The following is a 14,492-nucleotide window of genomic DNA, read 5'->3' on the forward strand; positions in this document are numbered from 1 at the left end:
AATTGCAATTTCCTATGATAATTAAAGCTCAGGAACAAGGACAGGGACAGAAATCATAGGTCCTGGTCTTGCTCCTGGCTTGGACCACAGTCCCAGCCCCAGCCCCAGCCCCATTCCTGACCTGATCATCCCCTTCCTAACCTGAGCACAGTGGGTCCCTAGAGCCGCAGCCTCTGTTAGTGGATCCCAGTGTTCATCTCCTGCTGAGGAGACCCAAAAGTATGGTGCTTCCAGTTGGTTTCTCAGTTCTTTGTGCGACACACTGTGATGAGAGTACTTGTATATTGAGTTTGGGCTGATGTTCACACAGAAATAATATGTTAGAAAACAGTCAGCACCTTCAGCAATAGGATTGGGCTGCGGACAGAGCGAGAGACAGAGTCACAGGTGATCAGCACAGAAGGCAGCAACAACAGGCTCAGACTGTAGGAAGAACTACCCAAGGTTCACAGACAGGTCCAGGAAGTGCTCCCAAAAACTGAGATTAGAACATAGAACATTACAGCATAGTACAGGCTCTTCACTCCTCAATGTTGGGCTGACCTGTGAAACCAATCTGAAGCTCATTCCATTTTCCATTCATGTCCATATGTTTATCCAATGACCATTTAAATGCCCTTAAAGTTGGTGGGGCTACTACTGTTGCAGGCATTGTGTTCCACGCCCGTGCTACTCTCTGCATAAAGAAACTATCTCTGACATCTGTTGTGCATCTATCACTCTTCCATTTAAAGCTATGTCCCCTTGTGCTAGCTGTCACCATCTGAGGAAAAAAGCTCTCCCTGTCCACCCTATCTAACCCTCTGATTATCTAATACGTCTCAATTAAGTCATCTCTCAACCTTCTCTCTAATGAAAACAGCCTCAAGTCCCTCAGCCTTTCCTCCTAAGACCTTCCCTCCATACCAGGCAACATCCTAGTAAATCTCCTCTGAACCCTTTCCAAAGCTTCCAATAATGCAGTGACCAGAACTGGACACAATGCTCCAAATGCGGCCACACCAGAGTTTTGTACAACTGCAGGATGACCTCATGGCTCTGAAACTCAATATCTCTACTAATAAAAGCTAACACACCGTATGCCTTCTTAACAACCCTATCAACCTGGGTGACAACTTTCAGGGATCCATGTACATCGACACCGAGATCTCTCTGCTCATCTACACTACCAAGAATCTTACCATTAGTCCAATACTCTGTTCCTGTTGCTCCTTCCAAAGTGAATCCCCTCACACTTTTCCACATTAAACTCTATTTGCCACTTCTCAGCCCAGCTCTGCAGCTTATCTATGTCTCTCTGTAACCTGCAACATCCTTCAGCATTTTCCATAACTCCACCGACCTTAATGTCATCCCCAAATACCCATCCTTCTATGTCCTCGTCCAGGTCATTTATAAAAATGACAAACAGCAGTGGCCCCAAAACAGAATCTTGCAGTACCCCAGTAGTAACCGGACTCCAGGATGAATATTTCCCATCAACAACCACCCTCTGTCTTCTTTCAGCTCGCCAATTTCTGATCCAAACCACACTCCCCCTCAATCTAATGCCTCCGTATTTTTAGCAAATGCCAACCATGGGGAACTTTATCAAACCCCTTACTGAAATCCATATACACCACATCAACCACTTTACCCTCATTCACCTGTTTGGTCACTTGCTCAAAGACCTCAATAAGATTTGTGAGGCATGACCTATCCTTCACAAAACCGTGTTGACTATCCCTAATCAATGTATTCCTCTCTAGATGATCATAAGTCATATTTCTTTTAACCTTTTCCAACACTTTACCCACATCTGGAGTAAGGCTCACTGATCTATAATTTCCAGGGTTGTCCCTACTCCCCTTCTTGAACAAGGGAACAACATTTGCTATCCTCCCGTCTTCTGGCACTATTCCTGTAGACAATGTCAACATAAATATCAAAGCCAAAGGCTCTGCAATCTCCTCCCTGGCTTCCCAGAGAATCCTAAAATAAATCCCATCCAGCCCAAGGGTCTTATCTATTTTCACACTTTCTAGAATTGCCAACACCTCCTCCTTGTGAACCTCAATCCTGTCTAGTCTAGTAGCTTGTATCTCAGTATTCTCCTTGACAACATTGTCTTTTTCCAGTGTGAATACTGATGAAAAATATTCACTCAACACTTCCCCTATCTCCTTGGACTCCACGCACAACTTCCCACTACTACCCTTGATTGGCCCTAATCTTTCTCTAGTCATTCTTTTATTCCTGATATATGTGTAGAAAGATTTAGTGTTTTAGATTAGATTAAATTAGATTCCCTACAGTGTGGAAACAGGCCCTTCAGCCCAACAAGTCCATACCGACCCTCTGAAGAGCAACCCACCCAGACCCATTCCCCGACATTTACCCCTTCACCTAACACTACGGGCAATTTTGCATGGCCAATTGACTTAGCCTGCACGTCTTTGGATTGTGGGAGGAAGCCGGAGCACCCGGAGGAAACCCACGCAGACATAAGGAGAATGTTCAAACTCCACACAGACAGTTGCCCGAGGAGGGAATTGAACCTGGGTCCCTGGCATCGTGAGGCAGCAATGCTAACCATACCGCCCTTATTAGATTAGATTCTCTATAGTGTGGAAACAGGCACTTTGGCCCAACCAGTCCACATCAACCTTCTGAAGAGCAACCCAACCAGAGTTTCCCCTCTGACTGATGCACCTAATACTACGGGCAATTTAGCATGGCCAATTCACCTGACCTGCACATCTTTAGACTGCGGGAGGAAACCGGAGCACCCGGAGGAAACCCACACAGACACAGGGAGAATGTGCAAACTCCACACAGACAGTCACCCAAGGCTGGAATCGAACCTGGGACCCTGGTGCTGTGAGGCAGCAGTGCTAACCACTGAGCAACCATGCCGCCCTATCAGCCAATGACTTCTCTAGTTCCCTCTGGCTCTTCTTAGCTCTCTCTTTAGATCTTTCCTGGCCAACTTGCAACTCCCAAGTGGCTTAACTGAGCCTTCACATCTCATTCTAACATAAGCCTTCTTCTTCCACTTGACAAAATATTCAACTTCCTTAGTAAATCATGGCTCCCTCGCTTCCTCCCTGCCGACTGGTACGTATTTAGCAAGGACACACAGTAGTTGTTCCTTGAATAAGCTCCACATTTATATTGTGCCTATTCCCTGCAGTTTTCTTCCCTATCCTATGCATCCTAAATCTTGCGTAATCGCATCATAATTGCCTTTTCCCCAGCAATAACTCTTGCCCTGCAGTATATACTTATCCCTTTCCATCACTAAAGTAAACATAACCGAACTGTCACCAAAGTGCTCACCTTCCTCCAAATCTAACACTTGGCTGGGTTCATTACTCAGTATCAAATACAATGAGGCCCTGCCCCTTGTTGGCCCATCTACATACTGTGTCAGGAAACCCTCTTGGACAAACCTGACCCATCTAATGTACTCTAACTATTGTATTTTTAGTCAATATTTGGAAAGTAAAAGACCCCCATCACAACTACTCTGTCACCCTCGCTTCTATCCGGAATCATCTTTGCTATCCTATCTGTAGTGCATGAATTGGCAGCAGGTACTCGCTGTCTGGAAGATGAGCTTTTCCCTACTGCATGTGACTGCTCTGCTTTATTATTGATGAATGTCACGAAAACTGACAATTTCTTTTCTCCTGTTCTTTCCAAAGTGCTATTGGAGATATAGCGAGATCTTTAAATCAGTTCTTCATGAATACATGAAGTAGGTAACCAGCTGACCGCTTGCCCTCCCTGGAAGTTTGTATAAACTCCCCACATGTTGGCAAAGTGAGAATAGACAGACGCTCACATTGAAGGCTGTTCTGTCCTTGCCCCAGGTGCCATTGATTACATATGTAGCAATCTCATCATTGCAAAAGCAACCAGTCATAGAATCTCTGGACTACAGATCTATAATGATTTCGGACAATAATTGTAGAAAGTATTTTTAATTTTAATTCCTATTGTTCTTCTCTTCCACTCTCCTCTAATTATAGAGTCATAGAGCCGTACCGCATGTAAACTGACCCTTTGGTCCAAATCATCTCTGCCAACTAAGTTTCCTACTTGTCACTAGTCCCATTTGCCTATACTTGGCCCATTTCCCTCTAAACCTTTCCAATCCATGTACCTGTCCAAATGTCTTTTAAAGGTTGTAACTGTATCTGCATCTACCACTTCCTCTGGCAGTTCATTTCACACACTAATCACCCTTTTTGTGAAAAGATTGCCCCGAAGATCCCTTTTATATCTTTCTCCTCTCACTTTAAGTGTACCCTCTAGTTTTGAATTCATCTATCGTAGGGAAAACATTCTTGCTATCCAGCTTATTTATGCCCCTCAAGATTTTATAAACCTCTATAAGGCCACCCCTCAACCACTGACGCTCCAGTGAAAACAGACCCAGCAGACAGCAGCTGAACAGGCTGGGGTTGTTTTCCCTGGAGCGTCGGAGGCTGAGGGTGGCCTTATAGAGGTTTATAAAATCATGAGGATCATGGATAGGATAAGTAGGCAAAGTCTTTTCCTTGGAGTGGAGGAGCCCAGAACTAGAGGGCATAGGTTTAGGGTGAGAGGGGAAATGTATAAAAGGGACCTAAGGTACAACTTTTTCACTCAGAGGGTGGTGTGTGTATGGAATGAGCTGCCAGAGGAAGTGGTGGAGGCTGGTACAATTGCAACATTTAAAAGGCATCTGGATGGGTATATGAATAGGAAGGGTTTGGAGGGATATGGGCTGAGTGCTAGCAAATGGGACTAGATTAGGTTAGGATATCTGGTCCGCATGAAGAAGTTGGACCGAAGGGTCTGTTTCTGTGCTGTATGTCTCTATGACTCTATGACTGTATCTCTCCCTATAACTTGGACCCTCTAGTCCTGACAACATCCTTGTAAATCTCTTCTGAACCCACTCAAATTTACTTATATCCTTCCTATAGCAGGGCAACTAGAACTGTGCACTGTACTCCAAAAAGTCATTTCACCAACAGCCAGTACAACCTCAAACATGATGTCCCAACTCCTATACTCAGTAGTCTGAGTAATGTAGGCAAATTGCTAAACACCTAATTTGCCTGTGATGCAACTTTCAAAGAACTATGTACCTGAACCTCTAGGTTTCTCTATTCGACAAAATTACCTACGAACTGTATAAGTCCTGCCTTTGTTTATCTTACCAAAATGTAATATCTCACATTTATCCAAATTAAACTCCATCAGCCACTCCTCAGGCAATTGGACCAACAGATCAACATCCCTTTGTACCCTTAGAGAACCATCTTCATTGTCCACTATACACCAATTTTGTTGTAATTCCCTCCTAAATTCTCATCTAAATCATTTATATAAATGATAAACAAGAGTGGACCCAGCGCTGCTCCCTGCAGAACCCAACTGTAGTCACAGGACTACAGTTCAAAAAACAATCCTCCACCACCATCCTGTGTCTACTACCGTCAAGTAAATTTTGCATCCAATTAACAAACTCTCCCTGAATCCCATATGATCTAACTTTACTTGCCAAAGGCTTTACTTACTAAAGTCCCTGTAGACAATATCCACTGTTCTGCCCTCATCTATCTTTTCAGTCATATCTTCAAAAACTCAATCAAGTTTGTGAGACACAACTGCATGTTAGTATTTAAGTATGCACAGATGATCAACATGCAAGTTGTCAAAGTTATGTAGCTACGTTTTGGCCGGCTTCTTAAAAAATACTGATTTATGGCGCAATCAAATAGGTAAATAGATAACATATGATCCAAGATTTCACATGTAATAAATTTTGGAACTTTGAGTGGGATGCAGGGAGTGTAATTTTAATGGTTTTTTTTGATTTTGAACAAGTGGCATGTGGGTTTTGTCTGTGTCTATGTAGTGGTTTGATGATTTAGTGTTATTATTTTTGTAGCCATGGTCATTTCTTTTGAAACACAATATGAGATAGCTACTTCCTGGAGAGGAAATGTGTTTTGATTTCCTCGGTAAACACGAGTGAACAGTAAACAGTTATCCATTAGGTTTCAAATTGAAGGACCTAGAGTTTGTTTTTTAAACTAGTTTAGAGAAAACATCTATAGTTTGGAATAAGCTTTTTAGTTTCAGTTCACATGTGCAAAAGTTTTGGCTAAAGCTGGGTATGTAAGACAGTTGTTCCTGAAGAAGGCAGATAGTTAGAACTATTTTGTTTTTAAAAAAGTTAACTTGATATAAGGAGTTAGTTTGGAAGTCCCAGACTAGAAATAAGTAAAAAGCTGAAAATGTTATTTGAAACTGAGACAGTATAAACTCAATTGTGTGAAGATTCAAAGAAGAGACAATCAGATTCTCAAGACTGGGAATTGAAACCATTAAAACTACAGATGTGATAAATAAGAGAATTGTCTGCAGTTGGGATTGTCTTTTACTGTTTGTTTCAAAATCTTTGAACTTTTGTATTATATGTAAATAGTTTAATTGATTTTGTGTAATAAACATCTGTTTAATTGTTAAAACTAAATCTGCATCAAGGTGTTCCACTGAAAGACCGCTTTGTTAAAATGAATAAAAAAACAAAATATGATTCATCGAGCCAGATTTCCAACTGGGACCTGACTTGTCCAGTAGCAATATCAGCAGGTATCGCTTGTTGATTTATTCAATCAACCTTTCAATGATACCCTTCTAACTGGCCACTATCTTGCACTGTCTATAAATTTTACCTCATTCAAAACTGTTACCTAAATTATACCTGATACCATTTGCCTCCATCTGTGTTCACTGTTCTGGTTCCTAGCCTGGCAACAAATGTTGAAAATTCCTGCCCTTGTTGTCTTCTCTGTTCTGTCCCTCCTTATCTCCGTAAATCCCTTCATTCCTACTTTCCCATATTTCTGACCACTTCAAATTCCAGCCTCTTCCACAGCCTAGATTTTCACTGCTCAACCATTGACAACTATGCATGTACCTAGATCCTAACCCAGTTTCTTTACAATTTTTGTACTTTCCACTCTCTTATCTTTTAAGAAATACTGTGCACATCAGTTTCTCCCATTAAAGTCGCTAACCTCATAATTTTCCACATTATATTCTCTCTGCCAAGATCTTGCCCAATCACTAAGCCTGTCCAAGACTATCCTGCCTAGGTCTGTATCATCAACAAAATGGTGACAGTACTCTGTCTGTAAGAGAAATTTGTTCTGTACTGTTTCTCTTAGTTTGGGAAATTTGGTCAGCAAGGATGAGTTGAGCTGAAGGGTCTGTTGCTGTGCTGTTTGACTCTATGACTCTGGAATTCCCACCCTAAATGTTCCCCCTCTTTACCTCTCACCTTTTAGCCACTCCTATGATGTACCTCATTAACAAAGTCTTTAGTCACCTACCCTAGTATCTACTCATGTGGTTCTGTGTAGAATTTTGCTTGACATAGCTCCAGGGAAAAGCCTTTGGACTTTGCACTGCATTAAGATGCTATATAAATCTGAGTTGTTGTTGTAGACAGATTCTAATAGCTTCCCCTTTATGTACTTCTGTTTATTTTCATGTAGTTTCAGAATGGGGAGAGAGGGATGAAAATGTGTTTAGTTTTTAATTTGTTATGGGATATGTGTATTGCTACTGGGTCAGCATTTGTTGTGTGTCCCTAATTGCCCCTTGAATGGCTTACATTTGAGAGGGCAGTTTAGAGTCACCCACATTTCTGTGGGTTTGGGGTCACATGTAGGCCTGATCAGGTAAGGACAGTGGATTTCCTTCCTGAAAGGACATTATGGTTTTTATGAAAGTCAACAGAGATTATGCAGTCACCATGGGGGTTAGTTTAGTTTGGATGGTTGGCTCACAAAGCAGTGTGATGCTAACAGCACGGGTTCAATTCCTGCCCTATCTGAGATTACTATGAAGGACTCTCCTTCACAAGGTCTCCCCTTGCCTGAGATGTGGTAGTCCTCAGGTTAAATATCCACCAGTTGTCTCTCTCTAATGGTCTGTTAAGACTATGGTGACTTGATACAATCATTACAAGGCCAGCTTTTAATTCCATGGTTCATTGAATTCAAATTTCATGATACACCAGGTTGGGATTTGAGCCTATTCCCCAAAACATCAGTCTGGGACCTCGGGATTACTAACCCAATGACACGACCGTTGCACCACCACATCCACTTTGACATCTAAGATATTAGTTAGGCCGTATCTGGAGCATTGTGTGCAGTTCTGCTTGCCACATTGATTCCAGCCTTGGGCAACTGTGTGTGTGGAGTTAGCCCATTCTCCCTGTGTCTGCGTGGGTTTCCTCCGGGTGTTCCGGTTTCCTCCCACAGTCCAAAGATGTTGGGGTTAGGTGAATTGGCCATGCTAAATTGCCTGTAGTATTAGGTGCATTAGTCAGAGGGAAATGGGTCGGGTGGGTTACTCTTTGGAGGGTCGGTGTGGACTTGTTGGGCTGAAGGGCCTGTTTCCACACTGTAAAGAATCTAATCTAATCTAATTTGGAGAGGATGAAAAAGAGGTTTACCAGAACATTCCCTGGATTGGAGTATATTGGCTTTAAGGAAAGGTTGGACAAACTTGGATTGCTTTTAAGACCATAAGACCATAAGACATAGGAGTAGAAGTAAGGCCATTCGGCCCATCGAGTCCACTCTGCCATTCAATCATGGCTGATGCGCATTTCAGCTCCACTTACCAGCATTCTCCCCGTAGCCCTTAATTCCTCTAGACAACAAGAATCTATCAATCTCGGCCTTGAAGACATTTAGCGTCCCGGCTTCCACTGCACTCCATGGCAATGAATTCCACAGGCCCACCACTCTCTGGCTGAAGAAATGTCTCCACATTTCTGTTCTGAAATGACCCCCTCTAATTCTAAGGCTGTGTCCACGGGTCCTAGTCTCCTCACCTAACGGAAACAATTTCCTAGCATCCACCCTTTTCAACCCTTATTAAGTCTCCCCTTAATCTTCTAAACTCCAATGAATACAATCCCAGTATCCTCAGCCGTTCCTCATATGCTAGACCTGTCATTCCAGGGATCATCCGTGTGAATCTCCGCTGGACACGTTCCAGTACCAGTATGTCACTGTGTTACAGTGTTGGACGCTGAGGGGTGACCCGATAGAAGTATATAAAAACATAAGAGGTGTGGGTAGGGTGGACAGTCAGAGTCTTGTTCCCAGGGTGGAAATGTCAAATTTTAGGGGTCACAGGTTAAGGGTGAAAGGGGGAGTGTTTAAAGGAGATGTGCAAGGCAAGTTTGGATTCTGCAGAGAGTGGTCGATGCCTGGAATGTGCTGCCAGGGGCAGAGGTAGAATCAGAGGCAATAGCAACATTTACGAGGCATTTAACAGACACATGAATAGAGGGATAAGGACCGTGTGCAAGCAAATAGGATTAGGTCAGAATGGCATCGTAGTCAGTACAGACATGGTGGGCTGAAAGGCCTGTTCCTGTGCTGTACTACTGTGTTCCATGATCCATCAGAGATAATCATAAAATCATGAAAACCATGTAAAGGATCCTTAATAGTCTGCCACTTCTGTTCAAATGATTAATAAATGTAGATACTAAAATAGTACCTTAACAAGACTAAATATCTGGCACATTTTCAAATGTAGAGGGTTGTAGAGCAATTAATGGCATGCAGCAACAAAGGATATTTTAAAATATTCCCTGCTGTACCTGCAGACTTGGTTTCTGTGATTTCCCGCAATATCTGCAGACTGGGTTTCTGTGATTACCTGCTGTACCTGCAGACTGGGTTTTTGTAGATGCACTATAGAAAGCATCGTATCAAGATGCACCACAGCTTGGTATGGCAACTGTTTTTTTTCCCCAGGACCTCAAGAAACTACAAAGAGTTGTGAACACAGCCCAGTCCATCTCACAAACCAGCCTCCCATCCATTGATTCTGTCTACACTTCCCACCATCTCGGGAAAGCAGCCAACATCATCAAAGACCCCTCCCATCCTGGTTATACTCTTTTCTACCCTCTTCCATTGAGCAGAAGATATGAAAGTTTGAATGCACATTGACACAGATTTAAGAATAGCTCCTTCTCTGCTGTTATCAGACTTTTGAATGGGTCTCTCAAATGTTAATTCTGATTTCTCTCACTCTGCACCTTCATTGTGGCTGTATTTTGCACTCTGTTCTGCTACCCTAATGCACTTTGTACAGTACAATCTACCTTTATGATAGGCAAAACAATATGTTTCACTTTATCTCGGTACATGTGACAACAATCAATCAATCAATCAAGTGAGGGGAAAGTGAGGACTGCAGATGCTGGAGATCAGAGTCGGGAGTATGGCGCTGGAAAAGCACAGCAAGTCAGGCAGCATCCGAGGAGCAGGAGAATCGAAGTTTTGGGCACAAGCTCTTCATCAGGAATGCGGCTTGTGGGCTGGGGGTGCTGAGAGATAAATGGGAGGAGGTGGGGCTGTGGGGAAGGTAGCTGGGAATGTAATAAGTAGATGAAGGTGGGGGAGAAGGTGACAGGTCGGAGGGGAGGGTAGAACGGATAGATGGGAAAGGTGATGGACAGGTCAGGAAGATGGTGCCAAGTTAGAGGCTTGGGACTGGGATAAGGTGAGGGGAGGGGAAATGAAACTGGTGAAATCCATATTGATCCCGTGATATGGTTGCAAAAAGGGACCTACGTGTTCTGAACATTAAATTACTGAAGACTAACATCCAGGTGCAGCAGGTAATTAGGAAAGGTGATTCTAGATCAGAGTGGTGCTGGAAAAGCACAGCAGTTCAGGTAGCATTCAAGAAGCAGGAAAATCGACGTTTCGGGCAAAAGCCCTTCATCAGGAAAGCTGTATTCCTGATAAAGGGCTTTTGCCCGAAGTGTCGATTTTCCTGCTCCTTGGATGCTGCATGAACTGCTGTGCTTTTCCAGCACCAATCTAATCCAGAATCTGTTTTTACCTCAGTAATTAGGAAAGCAAATAGAATGTTAACTTTTACCTCAAGAGGATTATTTGCACAATTACGATGGAAATCCTTCCACAGGTGAACAAACCCCCAACGGGAAAAGTGAGTAAACTTATTGTGAACAAAGGAAGTTAATGGCTGTGATTTTCCCTTTCTCAGGCTATGTGTGGGGTTGGTGTGTTAGATATTGACAAAGTCACCACTGAGATTACTCATCATATCATGCCCCAGTCAGCTGACCAATCATAGAGTCATTGAGTCATAGAGCTGTACAACACAGAAACAGACCCTTCAGTCCAACCCGTCCATGCTGACCAGATATCCCAACCCAATTTAGTCCCATTTTCCAGCGCCTGGCCCATATCCCTCTAAACACTTTCTATTCATATACCCATCCAGATGCCTTTTAAATGTTGCAGTTGTACTAACCTCCACCACTTCCTCTGGCAGCTCATTCCATACACGTACCACTTTCTGCGTGAAAAAGTTGCCCCTTAGGTCTCTTTTATATCTTTCCCCTCTCACCCTAAACCTTTGCTCTCCAGTTCGAGGCTCCCCCACCTCAGACAAAAGACCTTGCCTATTCACTCTATTCATACCCCTCATGATTTTATAAACCTTTGTAGGTCATAATAAGCATCAGTTGAGCCTACTCTTCAGGGGATCTAACAGCGAGAATGTAGGTCTTTTCCTTTTGCTTCTCATGAGATTGGGTTGTGGTGTAACTGGAGTATCAGGGAGTTTGTTGTGACTTTTAGAGGTCAGCAAAGATTAGCAAAGACAAAAAGGATTCCAAACAGGCAGAGAACAGAAGAGGTTGTGATAGAGTTAGAACTATCAAAGTTATAATAGAAGATAGAGAAATAACATTAGTCTTCTTAGAGGAAAATACAAAACCACGTAAAGTACCAAAAATCAAACAGGCCCAAGGAAGTAGTCAAAATTAAGAAGTGGAAGAAATCAGTTTTCGTCAACAAATACAAGTGCACAAGTTAATGGAATGGAAAGTTCACAAATTCCCTGATGATCCACATTCCGAAGTGTTTAACAAGACGGCTGTACAGATATTTGATGAGTTGATCATTAACTTCCAAAATTCTGTAGATTCTGCAATGGTGCCTTGATTAGAAAATTGCAAACGTGTCCCCACTGTTTAAGAAAGGAGTAAGGGAGAACATGAGGAGTAACAAACTTGACACAAGTACAAGGGCTGATCAAGGATAAAGAAATTGGAAATTAGAAAATAATAATCAGATTGGGCTGAGTCAACATGGATTTATTAAAGATATTAATATTTGATAAGCCAGTTGGAGTTTTGTGAGAATGGTGCTCACAGTGTAAGTTAGGGTGAACCAATGGGTGTGATGTATTTGGATTTTAGAAGGCTCTCAGTATAGTCCCACACAGGAGGTTAGGAAAAAAATAATAGAGCACACACAATAGGAGTAATGCATTCACTCAGATTAAGTCCTAGCTCAATGTAATATTTCCAAGTTTATGAATGACACAAAACTAAAGGAGGTTGATGCAAAGAAGCTTCAAGGGGATAAGCTTAGACAGTGAGCAAGAACACAGCAGATGGAATTTAATTCAGATAAAGTGTGAAGTTACCTACTTTAACAACAAAAAATGTGAAGTTTTTTTTAAATGATGAGAAATTAGGAAATTTTGATTTCTCAAAGGACCTGGGTGTCCTTATTCATAAGTCACTAAAAAATAATGAATAGCTACATCAAGTGGTATGTTGGCAATAGAGCTAGGGATTGCAAGGTGATTTTTAAAATTGAAGTAAATATGTCATGCTTCAATGGGGAGACATACATGAGATTTGGTGGGCAATTTAGGTCCCTTTGCCTACTTGCAGTAGAAAAATACAGTGCAGATTTGCTGGAGTAATCCTGGAATGAAATGAGGCAAGATTGAGGATACTCTGCCTGTATTCTCAGATATTTAAAATAATGAGAGGTGATTTTACTTGAACTTAAAAATTGCTAAACGATCTGGCATTGGTATATGCACAAAGGATGTTTCTCCTGGTTAGGGCCAAGGGGTCTAAAAGCGGGGAACACCGTCACAGGATAAGGGTCAGGTATTCAGGACTGCAATGAGGAATTTCTTGAGAGAGTAGTGAATCTTTGGTGTTCTTTGATTGAGCATACACAGCCCTCTAAGTATTGTGCATGTTCAAGAAACAGATGGACAGATTGTTAAATACCAATAACCCCAAGGGTAAAGAGAACAACAGGGCTGCAGTGGATGATTAACTGTAATTTAGAATTGTGGCCAACTCTTGCCCCATGTTTGCAAGAAAATCTAGGTTTTTAATATAGGATTTAGAAATGTGTACTAGAAATTGAACATATTGACAAATAATTTGTAGGCCAATTTTAATACTTTACCTTATAAAATAAATAATATGCAGCACGGTGGCTCAGTGGTTAGCCATGATGCCTCACAGCACTAGGTACCAGGGTTTATTCCAGCCTTGAGCGACTGTCTGTGTGGAATTTCCATGTTCTTCTCGTGTCTGAGTGGGTTTCCTGTAGGTGCTCTAATTTCCTCTCACAGTCCAAAGATGTGCAGGTTAGGTGAATTAGCCATGCTAAATTGCCCATAGTGTTCAGGGATATATAGGTTAGATGCATTAGTCAGGGAAAATGTAAAGTAATAGGGTAGGGGAATGGTTCTGCGTGGGATACTCCTTTGGAGGGTCAGTGTTGACCTATTGGGCCAAATGGCCTAATTCCACACTGTAGGGATTCTATGATTGTATGCCTTTTTGATACTATGTGAATAATTTGTAATGCAACAGTGTTAAATAAGCCTGCAGCTGAGGGGGTGAAAGGGTTATCCAAGCTGGTCAGATTCTCCTTTGTTATGGTTCTTTGCTGTTGGATGGTATGACCAATTAAATCTTGCAGTAGACAGATTTAAGCTTCTGTTTAGATTAATCAATAACAGTGACAAGGCACTATTAATAAAAATTGATAGTTTATTTCCAGATGCTTATTCTTCCTCTGGAATTATTAGAGACTTTCAGCTGGACAGTGACTGTGTAGTCAGTACATGCGTATTATCAATTTTTAATTTTCACACATAAATAAAATGCTCATCTTGGTGACAGCGAAACAAAAAAATTGTGTGTAAAATTATTACATTTATTTACAGAGCTCTAGATCGTATTAAATGACAGAACATTCCACAGATTACTGGTGAATTTACTGTACAACACATCAAGAGTATGAACTAAAGGCAGAGTTACAAATAAATAAAATAATTTGATAGAGATACCTTCATGATACAAATGTGTTTTCTTTTTATCAGCTGCTGCACAAAGGCGTAGAACTGTCGGCGTTACAAAGCGTCTAGCATCCTTGGCTGGCTTAACTTTGTCACAGTATTCCTTGCCAGAAGCAGAGCTAAGTGAAGAAGAGAGAGAGGGTGTGTAAATATTCTTGGTATTAATCATCAAAATTTTCACATTGACTTTTAAAGATCCCAGATTTATAGTGTTTCTCTGGAAAATTTAGTTCCACTGCTGAATGAAAAACTGTATA

The 14,492-nt window shown here is 41.8% G+C and overlaps 1 protein-coding gene across 1 annotated transcript in view; it reads left to right on the forward strand.

Annotated features, from left to right (window-relative positions):
- Nucleotides 1-14,492, forward strand: part of tmc5 (transmembrane channel like 5) — a 225,925-nt gene that overhangs the window by 95,869 nt on the left and 115,564 nt on the right. Inside the window, exon 5 of the mRNA XM_072560203.1 lies at nucleotides 14,260-14,376. Within this exon, the coding sequence (XP_072416304.1) occupies nucleotides 14,260-14,376 (117 nt within the window). The remainder of the gene's footprint in view (nucleotides 1-14,259; nucleotides 14,377-14,492) is intronic.

This window comes from Chiloscyllium punctatum, chromosome 40 (assembly GCF_047496795.1).
Source record: "Chiloscyllium punctatum isolate Juve2018m chromosome 40, sChiPun1.3, whole genome shotgun sequence".
Lineage (NCBI taxonomy): Eukaryota > Metazoa > Chordata > Chondrichthyes > Orectolobiformes > Hemiscylliidae > Chiloscyllium > Chiloscyllium punctatum.